Genomic DNA, 22,698 nt, shown 5'->3' with positions numbered 1-22,698 from the left:
TACAATAGGACAAAGTACATAATTAGGAAATGTTTCTAATAAACACACACACACACACACACACACATTTAAAGCTTTAATCTTCTACCCTGACAATGCCTCGAACTAATCACCTCAGGAAACCTTCACTCAGAGTGATGACACTTCCATCACGGCCCTGTGATGAGAAGCAGATAAGTGACGGCCTTTTCCGCATTCTTTTCCCACAATGCCCTGAGGAATTTACGCCCTCGCCTGTAGCCGTGCTCACACACACACACACACACACACACACTTAGACACACTCGGTCTGACTTGACTGCATTGATTTAAGTAATGGCTGACACAAAAACATGTCTGTAACTAATTCAATTGTTATACACCCTAGCAGTACATATACTGTAGCACCACCTGGGTTATAATGCATTATAATGAATAATATTGTTATAAATCCTAGCAGTACATATACTGTAGCACCACCTGGGTTATAATGCATTATAATGAATAATATTGTTATAAATCCTAGCAGTACAGATACTGTAGCACCACCTGGGTTATAATGCATTATAATAAATAAGAATGTTATAAATCCTAGCAGTACAGATACTATCGCACAGCCTGGGATATAATGCATTATTATTAAGAATAAGAATGATATAATCCCTAGCAGTACAGATACTATATCACTGCCTGGGTTATAATGCATTATTACCCATAGCACAATTGCTGAATCTTTATAATGCATAATGTAAAGTAGTACAATCAAAACTATTATCTCTAATGTTATAGAAGTTGCAGTACAGCTACTAAAACCGGAGCCTGTGTTATAATGCATTACAATAAATACAAATGACGATATAAGAACTATGTCACTCAAGTATGCCTTTGGTATAGCATAACTTTGTTAATAGTGCATACTGTAAAACAGCTTGAATTATAATGCATTATAAGCACGAAGGTCTATGATACAGCAAAGCTTGAATTATATCATGTTATAACTTACAGTACAGAAAATGTAGCAGAGCCTGCATTATAATACAGTATAACCAGTACAGTTGATGCTATATCAGAGTCCATATTATAATGCATTATAAATAGCAGTACAGATAATATAGATGAGACTGTTATAATGCATTATAACTAGTAATGTCATTGCTACAGCAATGCTTGTCTTATAATGCCTTATACCCAGTAATGCCAACTCTATAGCAATGCTTGTATTATAATGCATTATAACCAGCAATGTCAATGCTACGTCGGTGCCTGCATTATAATGCATTATAACCAGTAATATGTAGCCACTGCTACAGCAGAGCCTGTATTATAACGCATTATAGCTCATATAGCTCAGACTGTATTATAATGCGTCATAATTATAAATGGCAATGCTACAGAAGAGCTGGCATTATAATGCACTATAACCACTAATATCAGTGCTACAGCAGAGCCTGCATTACAATGCATTATAACTATAAATAATATAGCAGAGGCCAAGTTATAGTGCCTTATAGCGACATTATGGAGTTACACAATATATACATTAATGGAAATTAATTGGAATAATTTAAGGTATTGTATACAATATATAACTCTCTATTATGGGTCACACTGTTTAATGTTGTTATAATGCATAATAACCTGCAGTGCTGTGGTATAACGAATTATAACAATAGTGTCTACAATGTTATTCTGCAGATATTGTGCTGAAATAGCTATGGCATGATTATAATTACCTATGAACATTCTTATAGGTCCCTCTTATTATAGATAAGGTATAAGTAGTACATCTTCTAACACGTTATAATGCATTATAACAGGAATAACATAGCATTCGTTTCTTTTTTCACGAGTAATATAATTAGATAAGTAAGGGCAAATGTTTTACCCAAACATATCAAGATGCCATGAATATGCAAATTAATATAACCCCATTTTCATATTATCATCACCGATTCTTCATTGTGTTGCAGGTGTGAAATATCGAGCAGTTCAGATATTTTTATCTCCCACATAAAGTTGTTGATGAGTAGCAAGTGTATGTGTGTGTGTGTGTCAGAGCTCATTAACAGTGTTAGAGAGGAACTGAGGTTGAGGCTGATCAGCGACCAGAGGCGTGAACGAGTTTTCGGGTGGGACTCAGCTCAGGTCTCAGTTCATGAGTCCTCACATGTACACAATGCTCTGGAGGGTCTTAAAGGGCAGAGGCTGTGAGATTACACTTCAGATCAGTTCAGATCAGCTCAGATCACACTGGGCTGCAGTGTAGTGAGGAGAACTCAAGGAGAACTCAGAGAGAATTTTGAGAGAACTGAGAGAGAACTTCTCTCAGAGAGAACCTGGAAAGAAGGAATACTGCATGGACAGTCATGAAGCTCATCACTGCACTTTTCTGTCCCGCATTAGGGGATTTTAAAAGGAGGCTTCCCAGAACTCCATCCACTGGGACCATGTCTTCAGCAGACGACCTGGACGAGAGAGAGCTGCCTTCACCTTCCGATAACGGTAACACCATAAAAAAAAAAAAAAAATAGTAAAAAAACACATAGCATTTGATATTTATATATAATATTTATTGTTTTTAAAAGATTTTATATGAATAAAATTAATTGTTTGTATTTATGGATAATAAGATAAAAACATAAAAAATTATAATTAATTATATTATACATGAATTATCAAATAAAAATATAGTCTTAGGATATTTTTTTAATTGTGACATTTATTTAAATCTCTAAAAGAGTTTTTCAGGAGAATTATGTTAAATGGGAAAAAAAAAGATTTTAATTGGTCTATAAAAAACATCTAACATTGAGATTTATTTTTATACATTTATTTTTTAATCCAGAGCCATAAATTTATCTACTAGTGATTCAGAGAAGAAAGCATCAGCTAATGTAAAATAATAATTAAATAATTTCCAAAATAACAGCAGCACAAGACCATGACATGCATGCAGTGCATTATGGGAAATACACCGGGATTCTCACACAGTCTTTAAAATGAAAATGAATGCTGAGATACACTGTCGGGCCAAAAGTATTAGGACACCTGACTTTTCCAGCTATATGTGGTCAAACTGTTATCACAAAGTAAATAAATAAATAAATAAATATATATATATATATATATATATATATATATATATATATATATATATATATATATATATATATGTGGAGAAATGTAATAATAAATGGAGGACAAATTTTAAAACAAACAGATGCTTTTTTTTGGCATTTATTCCTCGGCATTGAAAACCTGCCGTACGATGACACGTGTTGCCCTTCGAGACGTGTCTTTCATCACTGCTTTGTCTTGTAATGTACCTGAATGAAGAATGTAGAAGTAAGGAATGGTAATAAAATGCGAAGCATGTCGACAGGCCACTCGTGCGCAGAGGACTAAAGGTTTGGCTTTTGTGTCTGTGGTCTAGGTTTAAACGAGATGGTGACGGAGACAGCGAGTTCTCCCGGACCTTTCCGGAACACTCAGATGTCCAAAGCGGCGCAGACGCACAAGCTGCGGAAGCTTCGCGCTCCATCTAAGTGCAGGGAATGCGACAGTCTGGTGGTGTTTCACGGTGCTGAGTGTGAGGAGGTAATAACCCCTGTGTACCTCAGAGCTTTTTTCTTTTTTCTTTTGAAGAAACCACATATTTATGAAACGGTGTGTCTCCTGTGTCTCTTTTAGTGCTCTCTGGCTTGCCATAAGAAGTGTTTAGAGACGTTGGCCATCCAGTGCGGCCACAAGAAGCTGCAGGGGAAACTGCACTTGTTTGCTGTGGACTTTGCCCAGGCGGCGAGGAACAGTACTGATGGAATCCCCTTCATCATCAAGAAGTGCACTTCGGAGATTGAGAACAGGGCCTTGGGCATTAAGGTACACTCATCTTCCAATCTAAACATTTTTTTTTTACCTGTGGAGTATTATTGTGTTTAGACCAAGTCTGTTTGGTTTCGACTGTTTGTAGGGTATCTACAGGGTGAATGGAGCCAAGTCACGTGTGGAGAAGCTGTGCCAAGCATTTGAAAATGGGAAGGATTTGGTCGAGCTGTCGGATCTGTATCCTCACGACATCAGCAACGTGCTCAAACTCTACCTGCGACAGGTAAACCTCTATGCACCTCACACTTGGCAGTGTCCATGATGCAGTTAATGTACTTGCATACTCTTGTGTCTTTTTCATTCTACATAAATAAAACCATGCATGGTTTCTTGTCCTGGCAGCTTCCCGAGCCTCTGATCCTCTTCCGATACTATAACGACTTCATTGGCCTGGCCAAAGAGAGTCAGAGCATCATCATGGAGGAGGTGGAGGCGTCCCGCAGCGTCTCGTCCACTGATCCTCCACCGATCAGCGTTGAGCTCAAACGCGTTCTCTTTAAAATGAAAGACCTCCTGCAGCAGCTGCCTTCTGCGCATCAAAAAACCCTGCAGTTCCTCGTGCAGCACCTGCACAGGTTGGCACACACATCTTGCAAGTCTATTACGTGGATCTAAATCTTTATCGTGTGTCGCTCATTTTACGTCCTGTGTTGTTCAGAGTCACAGAGAAAGCAGACGAGAACAAAATGACCGCCAGTAACCTCGGCATCATCTTTGGGCCGACGCTGATTAAGCCGCGGCAGACGGACGCCGAGGTCTCGCTCTCGTCACTGGTGGATTACCCATACCAGGCGCTGATCATCGAGCTGCTCATCAGGCACTACGAGCTCATCTTCGATTCTCCACTCAGCCCCGTGGACGAAAGCTCGCCCCTGCCTATCAAATCCCGCTTCACCCCTCAGGAGAAGGAGCGGCGCCTGAACCGCCACTCCAGATCGCTGGTGGACATTAAAGAGGTGTGTGTGTTTAAATTATGAAAGCGAATAAAGTTTCCAAGAGGAGCCATAGTGGCATTAAAAAAAGTCTTAATGACGTAGGCCAAACCTTCATTAACGTTCCTGTAATACTAGAACCATTCCTCCTTCACTGAGACTGATATACCCCACTTTCTTCACTAAGTCTGAGCGACACAGAGGCCCCTCCTTTTTCATTGAGAGGAGACACATAGGCCACACCATTTTTTCTAAAACTAACAGGTCCTGCCTTCTTCACGAACACTGAGAGACACATAGTCACCACCTCCTTCTCTAAGACTGACAGGCACATAGGCCACACCTCCTTCACCAAAACTAAAAGATACACAGGCCATGCCTCCTCCTTTACTAAAACAAACTCATTGTCCACACCTCCTTCACCAAAACCAAGACACCTAACCCCCACCTTATTCAATACCGGTAGACCCGAGTTACGACAACATTTTTTACAAATATTAACATTTTTGTGCGGCAGACAAACGTAGCATCATATGTGGTACGATACTTTGGGACACTGTAAGCATCTCCCGCCTCGTGAGATGACTTATTCTTGTCAAGTCAAGTCAAGTTTATTTCTATTGCGCTTTTCACAACAGACATTGCCTCAAAGCAGCTTTACAGAATTTAAGAGTTAAGGTGAACGATGTGCTGCTCAGCGATCGCATCCCCTCGGGATGCCTCGAGATGGGGAGAGAAAGAGAAGCAGTGGAGAGGAATTAGCGTAGCTGCTGTTCATGATATTAACAGTACAAGTTGATAATGTGCATGTGATCAGATGTTCTGGAGCACAAGGTTATGATGTGAGACGTATGTTATGTGTAGGCTTTGCTAAAAAGAGACGTTTTTAATCTACACTTAAACTGGGAGAGTGTGTCTGAGCCCCGAACACTGTCAGGAAGACTATTCCAGAGTTTAGGAGCTAAATGTGAGAACGACCTACCGCCTTTAGTGGACTTTGCTAATCTAGGAACTACTAGAAGTCTGGAGTTTTGAGATCTCAGGGATTCTTGTCAGCGGTTGACAGTGTTCTCGGTGTAAGAGCGTGTATTTTTTCCTGGGTTTTTGGTGAAAAACGCTAAAATGCCTCCATCCTTCACTCGCGTACCACCACTTATCCACTTGCCCGCTGCCACATACATATATATTGTATAGTTTATACAGTATGGTACTGCAAATTGCTCTGTTTTGCTAAATTATGTAGTGTAATGTGTTAAATCATTTAGAAATGATGGAAATATTACCCCATACTGATTATTAAAGAGTCCTGTAAAGCTAGCATTGTCTCGAATTACCATATTTTTAAGCTACGATAGCGTCATAGAAAACATCTTTATCGTAAATTGGGGACTTCCTGTAACACTGACGCAGATGAAGTTCTTCATGTTGTGTCATGTTTGTGAGACTGACCGCCTCGACTGTGTGTTTCTCTTACAGCAGCACCACAGTGCAAAAGCCTATAAAAGGCACTCGTCTGTGATTCCCTCGACACACCTGCTGGAGGAAGTAAAGGAGGCCAAAGCAATGCCTGATGGGGCAGATTTTGCTCCAGGTCAGTATTCATAATAATAATAATAATTATAATGTTTTATAAGTACACTTGTATCTATATGGCCTATACACTTTAAGAATGGTACCGTTTGGGATTCAGTCCATTCTGAAAGTTTTCTGCACGTTTCTTGGTTTTTAGTCGAGCTGGAGAATGTGAACGGTGTCCTCTCCTCGAGCGCTCCCGAAGTGCGGAACTCGCCCCGACTCATCCGGCAGAGCCACGTCAGCCGAGTGCAGCTTCGTCCCCGTCCCAAATTGAGCTCTCGGCCCATGAGCATGCCTCCTGAGCGGCTCCTGAACGCTCGTAACGCTGCCTCTGACCTGGCAATGCTAAAAGGTCCCGACCCTGCCATCGAAGAGGTTTCTGAAGAAGAGCGGCCCAAAGGCAGGGCCGCTAATCATTACAGGAACACATATATTGACACGCATACGCTACGCAGGACGTGGGATAAACAGTACAAACACTACGGCGTTACTCCTCGTACGGCCATGATCGTGGCCAAACTTCCTGCTGACACGGAAATAAGTCACATGACCCTTTCCTCCACATCCACTGGTAGTAGCACTAACATTAGCAAGACAGACGAGGTCGACCATAGCCGTGTCCAAAACGCCTTTAGACCCCCTCGCACCCTTCAGCCTCCGCCCGGGACGTTCTACAAACCTCCAGGAAACCGGGACAAAGTGTTAGCTCTAGAGCAAGCGTTAACTCAAGAGCCAACATTAGAAGACCAAAGTGTTCCACCGAAACAGGAAGTAAAGATCACTAACAGCATCGAGGACGAGGAAGACGATGAGGACGATGAGGTGGAGGAAGGAGTAGACGAGGAAGGGTTCAGCCTCGAGGTCTCTGTGGATGAAGATCCCGCTCAAGATCCTCAGCTCAACCAAATCCAGAACAAACCGGTTTACCCGAGACTGCGTGCGAGACACATGCAGGACTTTGAGAACCGGGAAGCCCACTTTGTATGAGAACTTACATTTAAATACACACTGTATGAAGACATTTTATGAACTTTTTTGCTACAATGACACATTTTTATACATATATACTGTATATATAAGCTTTATATATATTAATATATTACTCCTTATGTTTGGAGACGGCAGCTTGTGATGACAGAACAAGCTCAGGAGCCAGTATTAATACAGGATGCACTTAGCTTTCTTACTCCACGTGTTTCCTTTGTAAAGAAGTACAAAGAAAAGGACCAAAACATTATGTTTTTTTGAACGGAGATTTGCAGTCAGAAACAACTGCATCTGACACGAACGTTTTTTACCGAACACCACTATCAGGACTCCATTTCAACTTTGTTGTGCAATTTCACTTTTTTTTTGATCATTTGCATTGTACTGAATGTTTAATATATGCATGTTACAGTGTATTCCCTATCTTTCACACCAAAAAATGATTTCATGAACCCTTTTTGCAAGTATCTGGTGTCATCACTTTGTACATTATACACAGACCAGGCCTAACATTATGACATTATAACATTAGGAGCAGTGAAGTGAAGAACACTGATGATCTCTTCATCATGGCACCTGTTAGTGGGTGGATATATTTATTAGGCAGCAAGTGAACATTTTATCCTCAAAGTTGATGTGTCAGAAGCAGGAAAAATGGTTGAGCGTAAGGATTTGAGCAGCAAACTGATGGATAGACGACTGGGTCAGAGCATCTCCAAAACTGCAGCACTGCAGTGGTCAGTATCTATCAAAAGTGCTCCAAGAAGGGAACAGTGGTGAACCGGCGACAGGGTTGGCTCACTGATGCACGTGGGGAGCGAAGGCTTGTCCGTGTGGTCCGATCCCACAGACGAGCTCCTGTAGCTCAAACTGCTGAAGAATTTCATGTTGCTAATGATCAATGGGTCACGACTGTTTTAGCAGCAAAAGGGGGACTAACACAATATTAAGCAAGTGGTCATACTGTTATGCCTGAACAGTGTGTATAAAGTTATGCCTGTTCAGTGTATGGAACGTATGGTGTTGGGACACTTGACTTTTCTAGCCATATTTGATTCTTCCCTGAATGTTTAACACAAATTTGGAAGCACACAATTGTATAGGATGGCTTTGGTTGCGAAGCATGAATTTCTCCCCTTGCTTGAAATAGGGGACATTTTCCCTAAAGAGTGGAGGTTATTATAAAAGCAAATGGGGCTAAATGTGGAGTGGACTGTTTCACATACCAATCTTATAGCTAGGTAGCTAGTTGTGCCTTCAACTTTTGCGGAAGAACCACATACATCTGGAAAAGTCAAGTGTCCTAAAACGTTTTCCATATAGTGTAGTGAGCCGTTTGCAATTCAGCTCTCTAGAGGAAACTATGCACCAAAAGTCAAAAAGGATTAGTCATAGACACTACATAGAAGCCAAGAGTAATATCTCAGACAGGAGAAGCTGTTCAGACAATAACCACAGCCCACACACTCCACAAAGCTGTCCCTGTAGTGAAGCATGGTGGTGGTAGCCTCACATTACCTTTCTGTGCATTTCTGTGCTAAAATCCCAGTTCCAGGTCGTAACATTACCCAATGTGGGTAAATTTTGTACTTGTGCAAGAAGCTTTCATTGGATTGAATGTCTGAAAACACAGAGCGCGCCGGCACTACAGAAAGGCATCGCTGTTTAATGGCTTTCATATGGAAATGTGAGGGTGGAGGAACGTAGGGTTCTTTTCTCTTCTCCAACGCCTTTCTCATTCAGATTGAGGAGAAATTGCTGGCTGGAGAAAGCCTAAGCAACTAATAAGAAACTGAGATGAGTGGCTGTGTGTGTGTGTATATATATATATGTAATTTTACACACATCATTTTACAGCTACACACAAACACACACACTGGTGGTGTATAATTCAATTAAATTTTATTTGTATAGTGCTTTTTACAATGGACGTTGTCTCGAAGCAGCTTTACACTGATAAAGCAGTAATAAGGTTGTGTATGTTTATTGCTCATTAGTTTGTTCCTCATAATTGTTTATCCCTGATGAGTGAACCAGTGGCGACTGTGGTGAAGGAAAAACTCCCTGAGATGGTATGAGAAAGAAACCTTGAGAGGAACCAGATTTAATTGAAATTATCCTCATCTGGGTATGCCCATTCATTACAATTTCATTGTTGAGGTGTTTAGTAAAAGGTGCGTAAATGCTGAATTCTTCATGTAACCTGTGGTCCTGAGCCACTGTAGTAGACTGTTGATATTAATGACAATTCAAATCCATCCTCAAAGTTCTTGAGTTTTTCAGCGGCTTCATCGATCTTTAGGCTTTAGATGTGGAACCATCTCCACCTGCACAAAGTACTCTTAATTGAGAAGGACCCCATCCAGTGGTGGGACGTCAGGATGGACCAGGCAGATCAGAAGAAAAGAAAGGGCAAGAACACTGGTCACTCGAACATCAGCGGCATGTTTAGTTGACAGAAAGAGAGAGAGAGAAGAAAGGAAGAGAGAAATAAAGGTTGTTACGCATTATCATTGTTTAAGTGTTTTAAGGACACTATACGGTGTGATGCAGGGGGTAAGCCGGGGCTCCATAGAGAAAAGATCTAAGAAGACCTAGACAAGAAGAATAGCCTTTACTTGTCACATATACATTACAGCACAGTGAAATTCTGTTCTTCGCATATCACAACTTGTCAGCCATGGTACAGCGCCCCTGGAGCACAAAGGGTTAAGGGCCTTGCTCAACTCCACTCTTGGGGAGTTGAGCAAGGCCATTAACCCTCTGTGCTCCAGGGGCGCTCTACCATGGCTGACAAGTCTTGGTGATACCAGGGCTTTAACCCATGACCTTCCGATCAGTAACCCAGAACCTTAACCACTGAGCTCCCACTCTCCCAAAACGCTTGACTAAATAAATGTGTATTTAGTCTAGACATGAACACTGAGACGGTGTCTGAACCCGAACACTATTCGGAAGGCTGTTATATGATGTTGTATAAGGAAGCTTGTGGGTGTTAAGGGTCTCTGTGGCTGCTACTGAGCTCTTTGTGTGTGATAAACATAGAGCCACATACGGAACACAAAGTTAAGGACTAAAGTAAGTGTCCTCAGACACACAATACAGGACAGTGTAGGACAGATACACAAAACACACAAAACAGTGCCACCAGTAAACCCACTGTATAATGTGTTATGCAGTACAATGTGCAAAAGAAAAAAATTTAAACAACAGTGTACTTGCAAATAAACACAAATTCGACACAAAATATCGTGCAAAACAGCAACAGCAGCAGTCTGCGCAAAACAGCATAAAAAATGGTCAAATAAAAAATAATGATTATAAAAGGGGTGGTGCTGAAGATGTGGATGTGTGTGAATCGTAATAATTTGTGTGTGTGTTTGAGTTTAGATTGGTAGCAGCTCGGTAACACACATTTGAGCAAGTGTGTGTATGAGTTTCAGTACCACTTTATTAGATACTATAGAATTATGTATGTATACAGTATTTGCAGTATGTAGGGAAATGCAGCAAATGCTCAGGAGGAGACAACAGTCCATCCCTCCATCCATGTGTCCATCTGTCCTTTACATGACCTGCCCCATAATGACCACGTTCTGCCTCTGACTTCTAATTACAACGTCATTTTTGGAATTTAAATTACCCTGTTGTTTTTTTACTTAGAGTTTATTATTGTAATCGACATCAGAACAAACGCATGGGAATGTGGGTGTGGAGGCACGAGAGAAGCCAAGAGGGAGAACGAATGACAGAGTTATGATTCTTCTTATGGTGAAGTCCGGATTCCGACTCATTTCCTGGTCTGATGGAAGTGTGGACGTTCCTGTAGTCATGTAGTAACAGTTAGTTTGCAGGGACTTGAAACTGTAGGGATTGAAAACGTGTAATTGTTGATATGGTGGCAGAAGGGGTTTGTTTAGCATTATTTGGAAGCGGTGGCGTAGTGGTTAAGCTGTTGGACTATGGCTTAGAAGGTCATGAGTTCAAATCCCACTACCACTAAGTTCCCTTGAGCTACCCTGCTCAGTGAAATGAATGAGATCATTCTAAGCCGCTCTGGATAAGGGCATCTGATAAAAGGTAAATGGAATGGAAGGAGTCTCCAGTCATCAAAAAGCATTGGGACACCTGGCTTTCCCAGTAATTTGTGGTTCTTCTTCAAACCCCAAAGTTGGAGGTACACAATTGTATAGGACGTCTTTGGATGTAATACCATTAAGTTTTCCCTTCACTTGAAGGCCCAAACCTGTTCCAGCATGTATATACCGCTGTGCACAAAGCCAACCACATGAAGATCTGCATTACATGAGTTGGAGTGGAAGATCTACTGCTATAGACCCTATTGAACACCTTTCGGATAAATTGGAACTGCACCCCAGGCCTCTTCATCTCACCTACATCAGTGCCTGACTTTACTGGCTGAATGAATATCCATATATCCACTTAATCTTCCCAGAAAAGTGGAGGTTACTATAAGAGCAAATAGAGACTTTGGAGGAATTGGATGCTCAAAAAAAAGCAAAAAAAAAGGGTCGGTGTCCACAAACATTCGTCCAAAATGTTGGTAAATTGCTAAGGTATTATAAAAGCAGGAAGTCATAGTGAATGTGGTGTTATAAGAAAATAAACAGCTTCAGGATAGTAACTTTAATAATATTATATTTGGCAGCAGAGACATTTCCTTTATTCATTCCTCATTTTCTATCCTGTTTTTTCAGGCGTAAAAGCGAGCGTTAGTGTTTAAAGAAAAAAAAAAACATCTCTGATGCTTCTACTCAAAAAACTTGTTGAAAAAGGCAGGACTACATGCAGGTTACTTTATATGATATGAATGTGAAGCTCATAGAGCTGCAGAACCCGACTCTGAATACGAGGAACTTCCTCAATGGGAATATTACATAACATCAGTTTGGATTTAAATCCCAGACCTGTGAATATGGTTATAAATTATGTTCCCCTGGAGGTCTTCTGTCATTCTAACTCTCTCACTCATACACATACTGTAAATCTGCGCTCTCTGTGCCGTAGAGCTGCTCTGAAGGGAAGCTCACACATGTCCGACAGGAAGGATATCTTATTCCGGAGCTTGTTTCCTAAACTGGGCTCCATTGTTTTTTGAGGTGGCTGAACATCTTCCAGGCATACTGAGGTCTGCAGATCCAAGTGGCCTATTTCAGCACTCAGGATGTGTGTGTGTGTATATATATATATATATATATATGTGTGTGTGTGTGTGTGTGTGTGTGTGTGTGTGTGTGTGTGTGTGTGTGTGTGTATATACACGTTTAGAGTCCAAACCATTTGGTTTGTAGGTTTGTAAATTCTTTCAAACACCAGATATGTTTGTGTTTGTTGAACACTCCTTTTTTTGGGGGGGATACCACAAATGTGTTTCCTTGTTAAAATATAGGGGTACATGGTTTGCACGTTTTCCCTGCACCTTCAGGATTGAGGGTTAATTTTGGCTGTTCTCCACATCCTTTGGGGTGGTCTACTCTGGGTACTCTGCTTTCTTCTCCCCAGAACAAAAGACATGCATCATAGACTTGCTGGCATTTCTAAATTGGGATGGGATCGCACCCCATCCAGGGTTATGCCTTGAGTTTAGGCCGCTTATTGTGTAGGAAACATGCTATAGAGAATGGAAGGATGGCTAGAAATAAAGATCTTGAGTAGCCTGCTATAGGGCTCAGACCTCAACCCTGTTGAACACCTTCACCTGAATCTTCACAAGCACACTCCAAAATCTAGTAGACCATCCTTCCAGAAGAGTGAAGGGTTATTATACAAGTGATGCTGATCCCTTCTGCCTAATCTAACCTGATGCCTTGTTGAAATTCTAGAAGTAAAGCATGAAGTTGGGAAAGTGTTAGCTCAATGAATAAGATGTTAAAATTTAGATTGGAAAGTCACATGTTCAAATCCCATCACCAGCCAGCTGCTACTGCTGGTCCCTTTGGCAGAAGACCCTTAACCCTCAATTGCCCAGCTGTGTAATTGATCCTGGTAGTCGTAAATGTAAATGTAAGTTCGATTTACATGGAAACCATTCTCTGCAGCTGAGGATGGCATCCACATGACCAGGCTTAAGATACATGTGATGGATGTAAATGGTAATCACTTAAGGATGGCTTTGGACCATCAGTAACCAGTCCATAACAAAACAGACACCCTTGTGGAACTATAATAAGGTTCCTGGTTGCACAATTGAGCTTTTTGACCATATAGTTCACAGTTATAGATATGATCTATAATGGAACTATGCATTGTTAAAAAGGATGGGTTTCCTTTTGAATCTGGTTTCTCTCGAGGTTTCTATCCTCTTTTTTCCCCCTCACCACCTTGACCTCAGGCTTGCTCATTAGAGATGAATTCATACCTTCAAAATGTGTATATGTCTGTTGTTAAAAAAGTATATATAAAAAAACCCTGAATTGAATTAATTGTATGGGTTCATGTGCTACTCATATGTTATATATCTGAAATTGCTATGTATGACTCACTCCCCCTCCAGGGTTTTGGTATTTTTAGTAAGCAGGAAATCTGTGTTTCCTCTGCCCATCGTGTTTTCTACGCAAACGCTCGGCGACCTGGACATCGCTCGTGCGTCTGCGGAAGCCTAATTCCATCTCATGGCCTTTAGATGCTCCGTGTGGTTTCTCTGTTTATACATTTCAGAGGGTGTTACATGAGGCCGTGGCTGAAACCCAGGCTGAAATGGTGATGTGTTTGGTAGATAATGATTTGATTAAAGGGAGGCCGGGCATCAGAGAATGCAGTATCCTGTTGGCTCAGTTCGTCTTCTGTCCGTCTCGCCGCTTCAGGAGCCTCAGACGCCATGGCCTCAGAGCGCTTACTCATTTCTACCACTTCCACTTCTGTCCACTACCACTTCTGGAACCCGGTGAAGAGGAGGGAGGGGATTCCACTTGAGATTTTCAAAAATATACCCATTGTTACTTTTTTATCTTTATTAAAAGGCATGGAGGGAGGAAACACACACTCGCAGATCTATTTATTAGGGCTGGGAATGAAGCAAGTCAACAAGGTTCTGAGAAGGAAAAGGCCACTCGTGTAAGGTAGTGGACTACTAACTTTTGTACACTAGGGACCAGTCTCATTTCAAATATTATTCTTGCAGAACAGGTGGTGGGTTATGTTGGGTGGGTTGTGTGTTGGGTGGTTTGGGGTTAGATTGTGCTGTTTGCATATTTGTATTGTGGCTTTTAAAGGACAAAACACACAATAATCAATACAGTTTCATATTGATTTTCCTTAAAACGTTCTTGTGACCAGGTAGTAACTCTTTCACAGCCTGGTACTTTGTAGCAACCTGAAGGTTCTGGATTTCTGTGTGATGCAAATATTATTACATATGAGATTATAACATTATAACACTGGAACCTCAAAAAACTTAACAAAAGACTAAAATCAAGACCTTTTCAAAAAGATCCAGATTTTATAACTTTCTTGGACTAAAGGCAGAATTAGACAAATATCCACTAATTATAAAAAATAAAGTAAAGGGACATGGTAGCTAAGTGGTTAAGATGATGTTGGACTTTTGCTCAGAAGGTCATAAGTTCAAATCCCAGCACCACCAGACTGCCAATGTTGGCACTTATCTTTAAAGTGCACAGTTATATTAAAAAAATGAGATAACTGTAAGTCTCTCTGATTAAAGGCTTCTGCCAAATCCAAATCCATTCTGCTAAATGTAAATAGGCAACCAAATACTGGAACTTAGCAACTCCCAATCATATCAGTGCAAAGCCCTGAAATACCAAGAGCTGACCAAGGAGAACAGACCCCTCTATTAGCTGGTCTGAAAATTTCATCCTGAAAGACCAACAAACACCAAGCAAGACCCTACAGTGGACATCAAGGATGGCTAAGAAGATCATTAGGATCTCTCTACTTTCCATCATGATCATTCACACCACACACTGCATCCGTAAAGCCACCAGCATTAAGATCCCAAACGTAGCAGCTCGGCAGAACTGGGGCTTGAATCCACAACATCTGATCAATAACCAATAGCCTTAATCACTAAACTACCACTAGCACCATATACTGAATAACTTAATGGAAAAACACAACAGAAGAATAAAATGTGGTGCTTTTTGGCCCTAAACAGTGACAGAAACATGACTAAGAAACACCTGGACCAGGTACAAACTCAATGCTCACAACATCGCAGAAGAAACAGTGGAACATGGTTTCCTCAGGAGGAAAGATGATGTTCCCACTACAACCACTATATATTGGCCACAATATTAGGAACAGTGATCTACCCCACCCCTGTGTTTCTTTAGAGCTCTTACAATTGCTCTTGGTTATATTTTTATTATTAGAATTTAATGAAAAGTTTGGTTCCTAGTGAAATTCTGACTCTTCAAAAGAAAGTTACTGTTCTTCATCACGTTCTTCAATAGGGCTTGGTGTGTGTTGGTGGAGAAGTGGTATCAGTGACCTCTTCCCTGAGGAGAACTTGTCTCTCTGTCTCACCTGCTAAAAGTGTAGAAGCGTGGAACTCTGGGCAGGAGGCCACATCAGCATTCCCTGAAGACCTCAGCAAGCTCTGGTATCACGGTTCTAAACTCTCACCTTTCACTCACACAGTACAGGCGTCTCTCAGGGGAGATCATTGAGTTTAGCGTGTACACACACTTACACCTTGAGGCTGTTGCGTCCGTGTGGAAGCTCCATCAGATATTTGGCGAGTGTGGGATGTGCTCCTGAGATACACTCGCTCTCAAAACAATCATGTGATCAGATTTAACCTGGATGCAAAGCAGTTTGAAGATGATAGCAGCAGGAGGAATGTTCTTTCTGGCTATATGTGTGGTTCAGTGACTGACAGAACATTTGAGGAGCTCCACTGCTCACATCCTTCTCAATATAATCCACCAAAACACAATCCTTTACAATACAATCCTCTACAACACATTCCACCACAATACAAATCACCACAACACAATCATCTACAACACAATCCACTACAATACAAATCACCACAACACAATCATCTACAACACAATCCTCTACAACACAATCCTTTACAACACAATCCACCACAATACAAATCACCACAACACAATCATCTACAACATAATCCTCTACAACATAATCCTTTACAACACAATCCACCACAATACAAATCACCACAACACAATCCTCTACAACACAATCCACCACAATACAAATCACCACAACAATCATCTACAACATAATCCTCTACAACACAATCCACCACAATACAAATCACCACAACACAATCATCTATAATACAATACTCTACAACACAATCCACCACAATATAAATCACCACAACATAATCATCTACAACATAATCCTCTACAACATAATCCTCTATAACATAATCCTTTACAACACAATCCACCACAATACAATCACCACAACACAATCATCTATAACATAATCCTCTACAACATAATCCTTTACAACACAATCCACCACAATACAAATCACCACAACACAATCATCTACAACATAATCCTCTACAACATAATCCTTTACAACACAATCCACCACAATACAAATGACCACAACACAATCATCTACAACAATCCTCTACAACACAATCCTCTACAACACAATCCTTTACAACACAATCCACCACAATACAAATGACCACAACACAATCATCTACAACACAATCCTCTACAACACAATCCACCACAATACAAATCACCACATCACAATCATCTACAACACAATATTTTACAACAGTGGTCCCCAAACCCTGGGTGGTGATTTGGCACCGGTCCGTGGGTCAATTGGTATCGGGCCGCACAGTAAGAATACATTACTAACATTATTTCCGTATTATTTATTATCTTATTCTGAACGATGTTTTATTTTGGAAAATGACCGGATTTTCTCAGCCACATCTGTCTATGACTCACTCTTGATTCATGTTAAGATGCCTCGGTCACATGACTTTCCCCCATCCACTACCTTTCTTAAAGGGGCTCCGACCGCTAACACATAATACATTAGCGCTAAATTCAAACCCCCAAGCGAGCAAAATGAACAAAAAACAACACAGTGGATTCACATTTATTATTAGATTTAAAAAAAAAAACAGTTTTTATGGTCGTATCATTTTATTTTGTTGTATTTATCCACCACACCTTAAAGACCGGTCCGTTAAAATATTGTCTGACATTAAACCGGTCCATGGCGCAAAATATTGGGGACCGCTGATCTACAACACAATCCTCCACAACACAAATCATTAAAACACAAATCACCACCACATAATCCTGCACAACACAAATAATCACAACACAATCCATCACAACACAAATAAACAGTACACAATCCTCCACAACACAAATCATTAAAACACAAATTACCACAACATAATTCTTGCTAATGTGACATGCTGCAAAAGACAGGCATGTAAGGATGTTTATAGTTGCTATAACATAAGTGAGTGTGTGTGTGTGTGTGTGAGTGTGTGTGTGTGTGTGTGTGTGTGTGCATGAATAAGAGGTTAAAGCCGTGCTTGCATGTATATGCATGAACGTGTTGTGGATATCATTATCAGGACATTCCCCTCCCGGGTGGCACGGCTCGATCCGACACGGTTCGGCTGTAATTAGACTGCAGCATTGAGCTGTCAGATGGAGGAGGACGGAATGTGAACTTTGCCACTGGCTTTGTGAGGAACTTCAGCTGAACGCCGAGATGCTGAAACAAACAATGCAGATTCCTGGAACATGACCAAGAAGCTGTCGTCTAGCAGGACTCTTTGAGTTGATTCCCGATGTCCTGGGTAAAGTGCGACAGATTTCAATAATCTGAGACTATATCGTGTGGACAAATGATCATAAGATTGGGATCTGCTTCTTTTAGAGCATCCCATTCCACATCGAGTCTCTGTTTGCTTATATAATAAGCTCCATTCTTCTGGGAAGATATTCCACTAACCAAACATCTCCAAACGTTCAGCTGAAACACTTTGCAGTCCCTCTTGTAAAACTCTCCAAAGATGTTCTTCACTAGATGGTGGTTTCTTGTTCATCCCAGAGCAGTTCTAAAGGATTTAGGTGCGGTGACTGGGCAGATGGTTCCATGATAGATGACACTCCAGATGACTGCATACAGAGCTCGGACGTATTCAGTCCTTCGGCTCATCGTCTTGTTGGTTCCAATGAGCCGCTTTCAGTCCAGACGGAACTGCATGGTGTTGAAGTGGGGAATGGAAGGCATGTTGGTTCACTTTCACTTTCCAGAACCTTCTCTGCTCCAAAACAACCTCAAACCATTAAGATTCCACCTCCATGTGTAAGTGTGGGGGTGAGGGAGTCTGATCACGTCTTCTCTCCTGTTCTCCGTCTTACACAAGTTCTTCTGTTAAAGACAAAAATGTCCCATTTGGACTCCCCAGAAATTTCTTTCACTCGTTCACTGTCCACTTCTTTTGTGTTTTTGCCTTTTACCACGTTTTTTGCATAGAAACATAAGAAACATGATTGTGTCTCTCAAAAACCATAAAAGTTCAGGTGTTTCCACACTTATTTTACATTCTTGTTGCTTGTAGTCTTTCACACTGAACCTCATTAAACTCCATGCCGTTTTTCCCAAAACAATTCAAAATTCCTGCTGGAGCACACTGACCTCTAGTGGTCATTACCGTGAATTGCCGTCAATTACAAGATAAAGATTCATTGCAGGACAGGGGAGAGCAAAAGTTTACATCCCCTTTTTGGATTTTAAACTAAAAAGAACAAATTTTAATGATTTAACAACTATTATAATGTATTATTATTATGATTATAATTATGATTATTTATAAGGTTTTAGACGTGATTGTTCCACCACACTGCCCTCTAGTGGTCTCTCTCTCTCTCTCTCTCTCTCTCTCTCTCTCTCTCTCTCTCTCTCTCTGAATATACACTACAGTGGCGGGCGTTCAGGGTCAGCAAAGTCTTCTCTGCTGGCCTAAACACTATCAGAAGCACTGACCTACATTTACAACATAAATTCTAATATTTGTTCCATAAAATTTTAGTAATTTATTCGAACAGTTTATTCTCTTCATTTCGTAGCGTTTCTCTCGGCTGCACTGCTTCCAGTACGTGTATGTGGATGTTAGATTTTTTGTTCAATCAGATTTCAGCCTCTATGTGCTGTCATGTCAATCTAATCTGCCCAGAGCCTTCAGAATCAGTACTGTTGGCCTTTTTACCATAGTCTCCTTAATAAATAGCTCTGTTTATTTAACCAATCAGATTTCAGATTCTCCTCACAGGGCAGATCACTGGCCCAGACTAGCATCAGCATTTTTCCGTACTCTGATTGGTTGGTCAGAGGGAAACTGTTACAACCAAGTTTGACTTGCAAAACACGTGTGTAGCTCTGCACACATTAATACATCTGAGATATACTTTTTTATGCCTATGGAGGAAGAGAAATTGATTTGGTCTTGGACAAACTTAAAAATCCATTTTGAAGAAAATCTAGACATGGTGAGGAGGTCGGCCAACCCTGAAGCTAGCTAGCGTGTCTCAGCCCGGGAAAGGGTTTGTTCTCCACTTCCAGACCAGTGAATACGAGCAGTACCACTGGATTTTACAGCCTCTGGGAGGCGCTGCACATTATGAGTCTGCATCTCTGGAGAGTAGGTTGTGTTTTATTTACATTTTTATGTTTTTGTCATGTTATTAGATGAATATTGATTCGGAACTGCTCCAGATGTTGTAGGTGCACAGTTGTGGTTGTAGTGTAGAGGTTTAGAGTCTTTACTGGGTTTGTTGCTTTAGTAAAATGGTTTTCACCTTCATATGTGAAATGTCTCTCTCTTTGTAATGCCACGTGTTGTTATATTGTGTTTTGTATTGTACTGATGGTTTCTGTAATTGCGACGTGATAGTAGTCGTATTAGTAGGTGGATTAAGTCAGGTACATCCTCACTGAAGGTCCAGGTACCAAATGCACGGCCCGCCACTGATACGGTATATGGACAAAAGTTTTGGGACACCTGACCTTTCCTGCCATATGTGGTTCTTTAACAAGAAAGCTGGAGACACACAATTGTACACTGAACACCTTTGGAATGAATGTGAACACTGACTGCACCCCAGGCCTCCACACCTCACCTACATCAGTACCTGACTTTACTAACACCCTTATAGCTGAATAAATCTCCACAAATCTCAAATATAGTGGAACATCTTCCCAGAAGAGTGGAGTTTATTCTAAGGATAAAGGAACTAAATGTGGAATTGGATGTTTAAAAAGAAACACATACCAATCTTAGGGTCATGTATTTCTTCTAGCAGTTCCAGAAAATCTGATGGTATGCTTAGGTAGTTTTAGCGAACAGTTTTGAGAGTCGAACTGGAATATGAATGTCTACCAAATGGCATAAATGTGAATGTCTGTGCCACTTTTTCTCTGACTGAAGACAGGGAAATTCACTTCTATATTGTTTCTGTATAGAAAGATAAAATCCTGATTAAAAGTAATAATGTTTGATGTAAAATGTCTGGGTTTACGACAACAGCTCATACTAACCTGCTTAATCTTGTCTCATTTGATTCGTGATCAATGATTTATTTCTAGGACAGTAAAAAGCATCCTATTTTGCCATTCATTAATATCAAATATCAGCAACAATAGCCATTGTATATACATGTTTTCCTTCACTGTACAGATGAACGACTTCCTCTGATCTACATCAGATCTCCAATCAATACTGAAGCACCAGGAGTGGGAACAGGAAGCTTAGCGAATGGTGTGATATCAGAGGAAAGGAATTCGGCCCACTGAAGCGGCACAAACATCTCCAACACACATTAACTATCAGAATAGAGCAGCCTGAGGGTACACAAGGCCACCATGTTCCCACAGGCTCTCAGCAGACACCCTGACTGTCCCTGCAGCATGTGGAGACCAGATCTACCTGAACAGCTCTACTCTTTTTTTGAGCCTCATCTGTCTAACTGCATCCAGAAGACACAAAAGTCTACACAGAGCATCACGACGCTTCACATAAAGCAGGAAATATCATCAAGACAAAGAATTACAGCGTTCTATTCCACATTTAGTCCTGCTCTTATAATAACCGCTATTATACGGTTTTCTAACACTTTCCATCGTGTCTTACGCTTTCCCGCTTCTCTAAACATGGAGTCGTGATCCCCCGGTGGGCTTCACACAGGCTCTCTCAGGCACAAATACACAAATCACGATCCATGTTTCAATAAATTTAGTGAAAGCTCCTTGCACATGTACACATTGAGTAATGTTACAACCTGGAACTGGGATTTTATTTAGAAATCTAGAATGTATCTCTTTGACTTTTGGTGGATCGTCTCCTCTAGGGGACAAAGGTTTGGGAACACTTGACCTTTCCAGTCGTATGCACCAATTTGGAAGCACACAATTGTACAGGATGAATTTAGAAGTACAGTCAACCCACGATGTTTGCGGTTCTGAACTCGTTGCTCAGGAAATTTGCAGGTTCTCATTTGGAACGTAACTGACAGCAAGTTGCGGATTATCTTAAAATTCACGGGAATCCGCAGTGAGACAGAATGTTCAGAAACGTTAGGAATAACATTTTAAACTATGTATTTGGTCAAACACGGTTCACTATTAGGTTTATAAAGTGACATAATTGTCTAGATGAATTCACTAAGGTACCATAGGGGCTGCGGGGTGAGCCAAAATTTACAAATCTTTGAAATGGGTCTTAAAACGTAAATTTCTGAACATCCCACTCCACATTCAGTTCCCATTTGGCCTCCCTCTCAACATCAACATTCTCAAAGCAAATAATGCGTCTGTGGTGCTCTTCCTCAGCATGAAACCATACTGTTGCTCACAGATGGTCACCTCTTAACTTCATAACTTCATGGTGACTGATCAAATTTATTCCCCTGTAGTTACTGCAGGTCTGCACATCTTCCTTATTCTTAAAGATCAGTAACAGCACACTCCTTCTCCATTCCTCAGGCATCCTCTCACCTTCCAGAATCTTGTTAAACAACCTGGTTTAAAACTCCACTGCTATCTCTCGGTTATGGTATGTTTTCTACAGCAAGCAATTCAAGATCTTTTACATCACACTTTATCATCTAGAAAGAAAATCGTTATATGCCAGATTGGTGGATAGTCATTTTAATTTCTGGTCAAATTATTTCTTTGAAATCTTTTAATAAATAAATGGATCACTGTTGAACCATTGAGTCTTTAGTTAGCAAAAACTGCACATTCCTCACTATATATAGTTTATTATTACAGGTAACTAAAAGCGGTAATTATTCATCAAGCGACTGTTTGTTGATTGTTCGCTGCTACCTTT

The 22,698-nt window shown here is 40.7% G+C and overlaps 1 protein-coding gene across 3 annotated transcripts in view; it reads left to right on the top strand.

Annotated features, from left to right (window-relative positions):
• The window catches only part of arhgap29a (Rho GTPase activating protein 29a), a 65,874-nt gene extending 58,059 nt beyond the window's left edge, over positions 1–7,815 (top strand). For 2 of the 3 annotated variants that reach the window (XM_046847076.1, XM_046847078.1), the window contains 8 exons: positions 2,383–2,481; positions 3,413–3,576; positions 3,670–3,858; positions 3,950–4,087; positions 4,207–4,439; positions 4,523–4,820; positions 6,273–6,387; positions 6,526–7,815. In XM_046847076.1, the coding sequence (XP_046703032.1) occupies positions 2,383–2,481; positions 3,413–3,576; positions 3,670–3,858; positions 3,950–4,087; positions 4,207–4,439; positions 4,523–4,820; positions 6,273–6,387; positions 6,526–7,358 (2,069 nt within the window). In that variant the 3' untranslated portion in view covers positions 7,359–7,815. The remainder of the gene's footprint in view (positions 1–2,382; positions 2,482–3,412; positions 3,577–3,669; positions 3,859–3,949; positions 4,088–4,206; positions 4,440–4,522; positions 4,821–6,272; positions 6,388–6,525) is intronic. The other variant, XM_046847077.1, reaches the window with a different exon arrangement.
• Positions 7,816–22,698: the final 14,883 nt, after the last annotated feature.

Source organism: Silurus meridionalis, chromosome 4, assembly GCF_014805685.1.
Source record: "Silurus meridionalis isolate SWU-2019-XX chromosome 4, ASM1480568v1, whole genome shotgun sequence".
NCBI classification, from domain to species: domain Eukaryota; kingdom Metazoa; phylum Chordata; class Actinopteri; order Siluriformes; family Siluridae; genus Silurus; species Silurus meridionalis.
The sequence above is the reverse complement of the archived record's forward strand: the minus strand, read 5'-3'. Positions and strand labels throughout refer to the sequence as shown.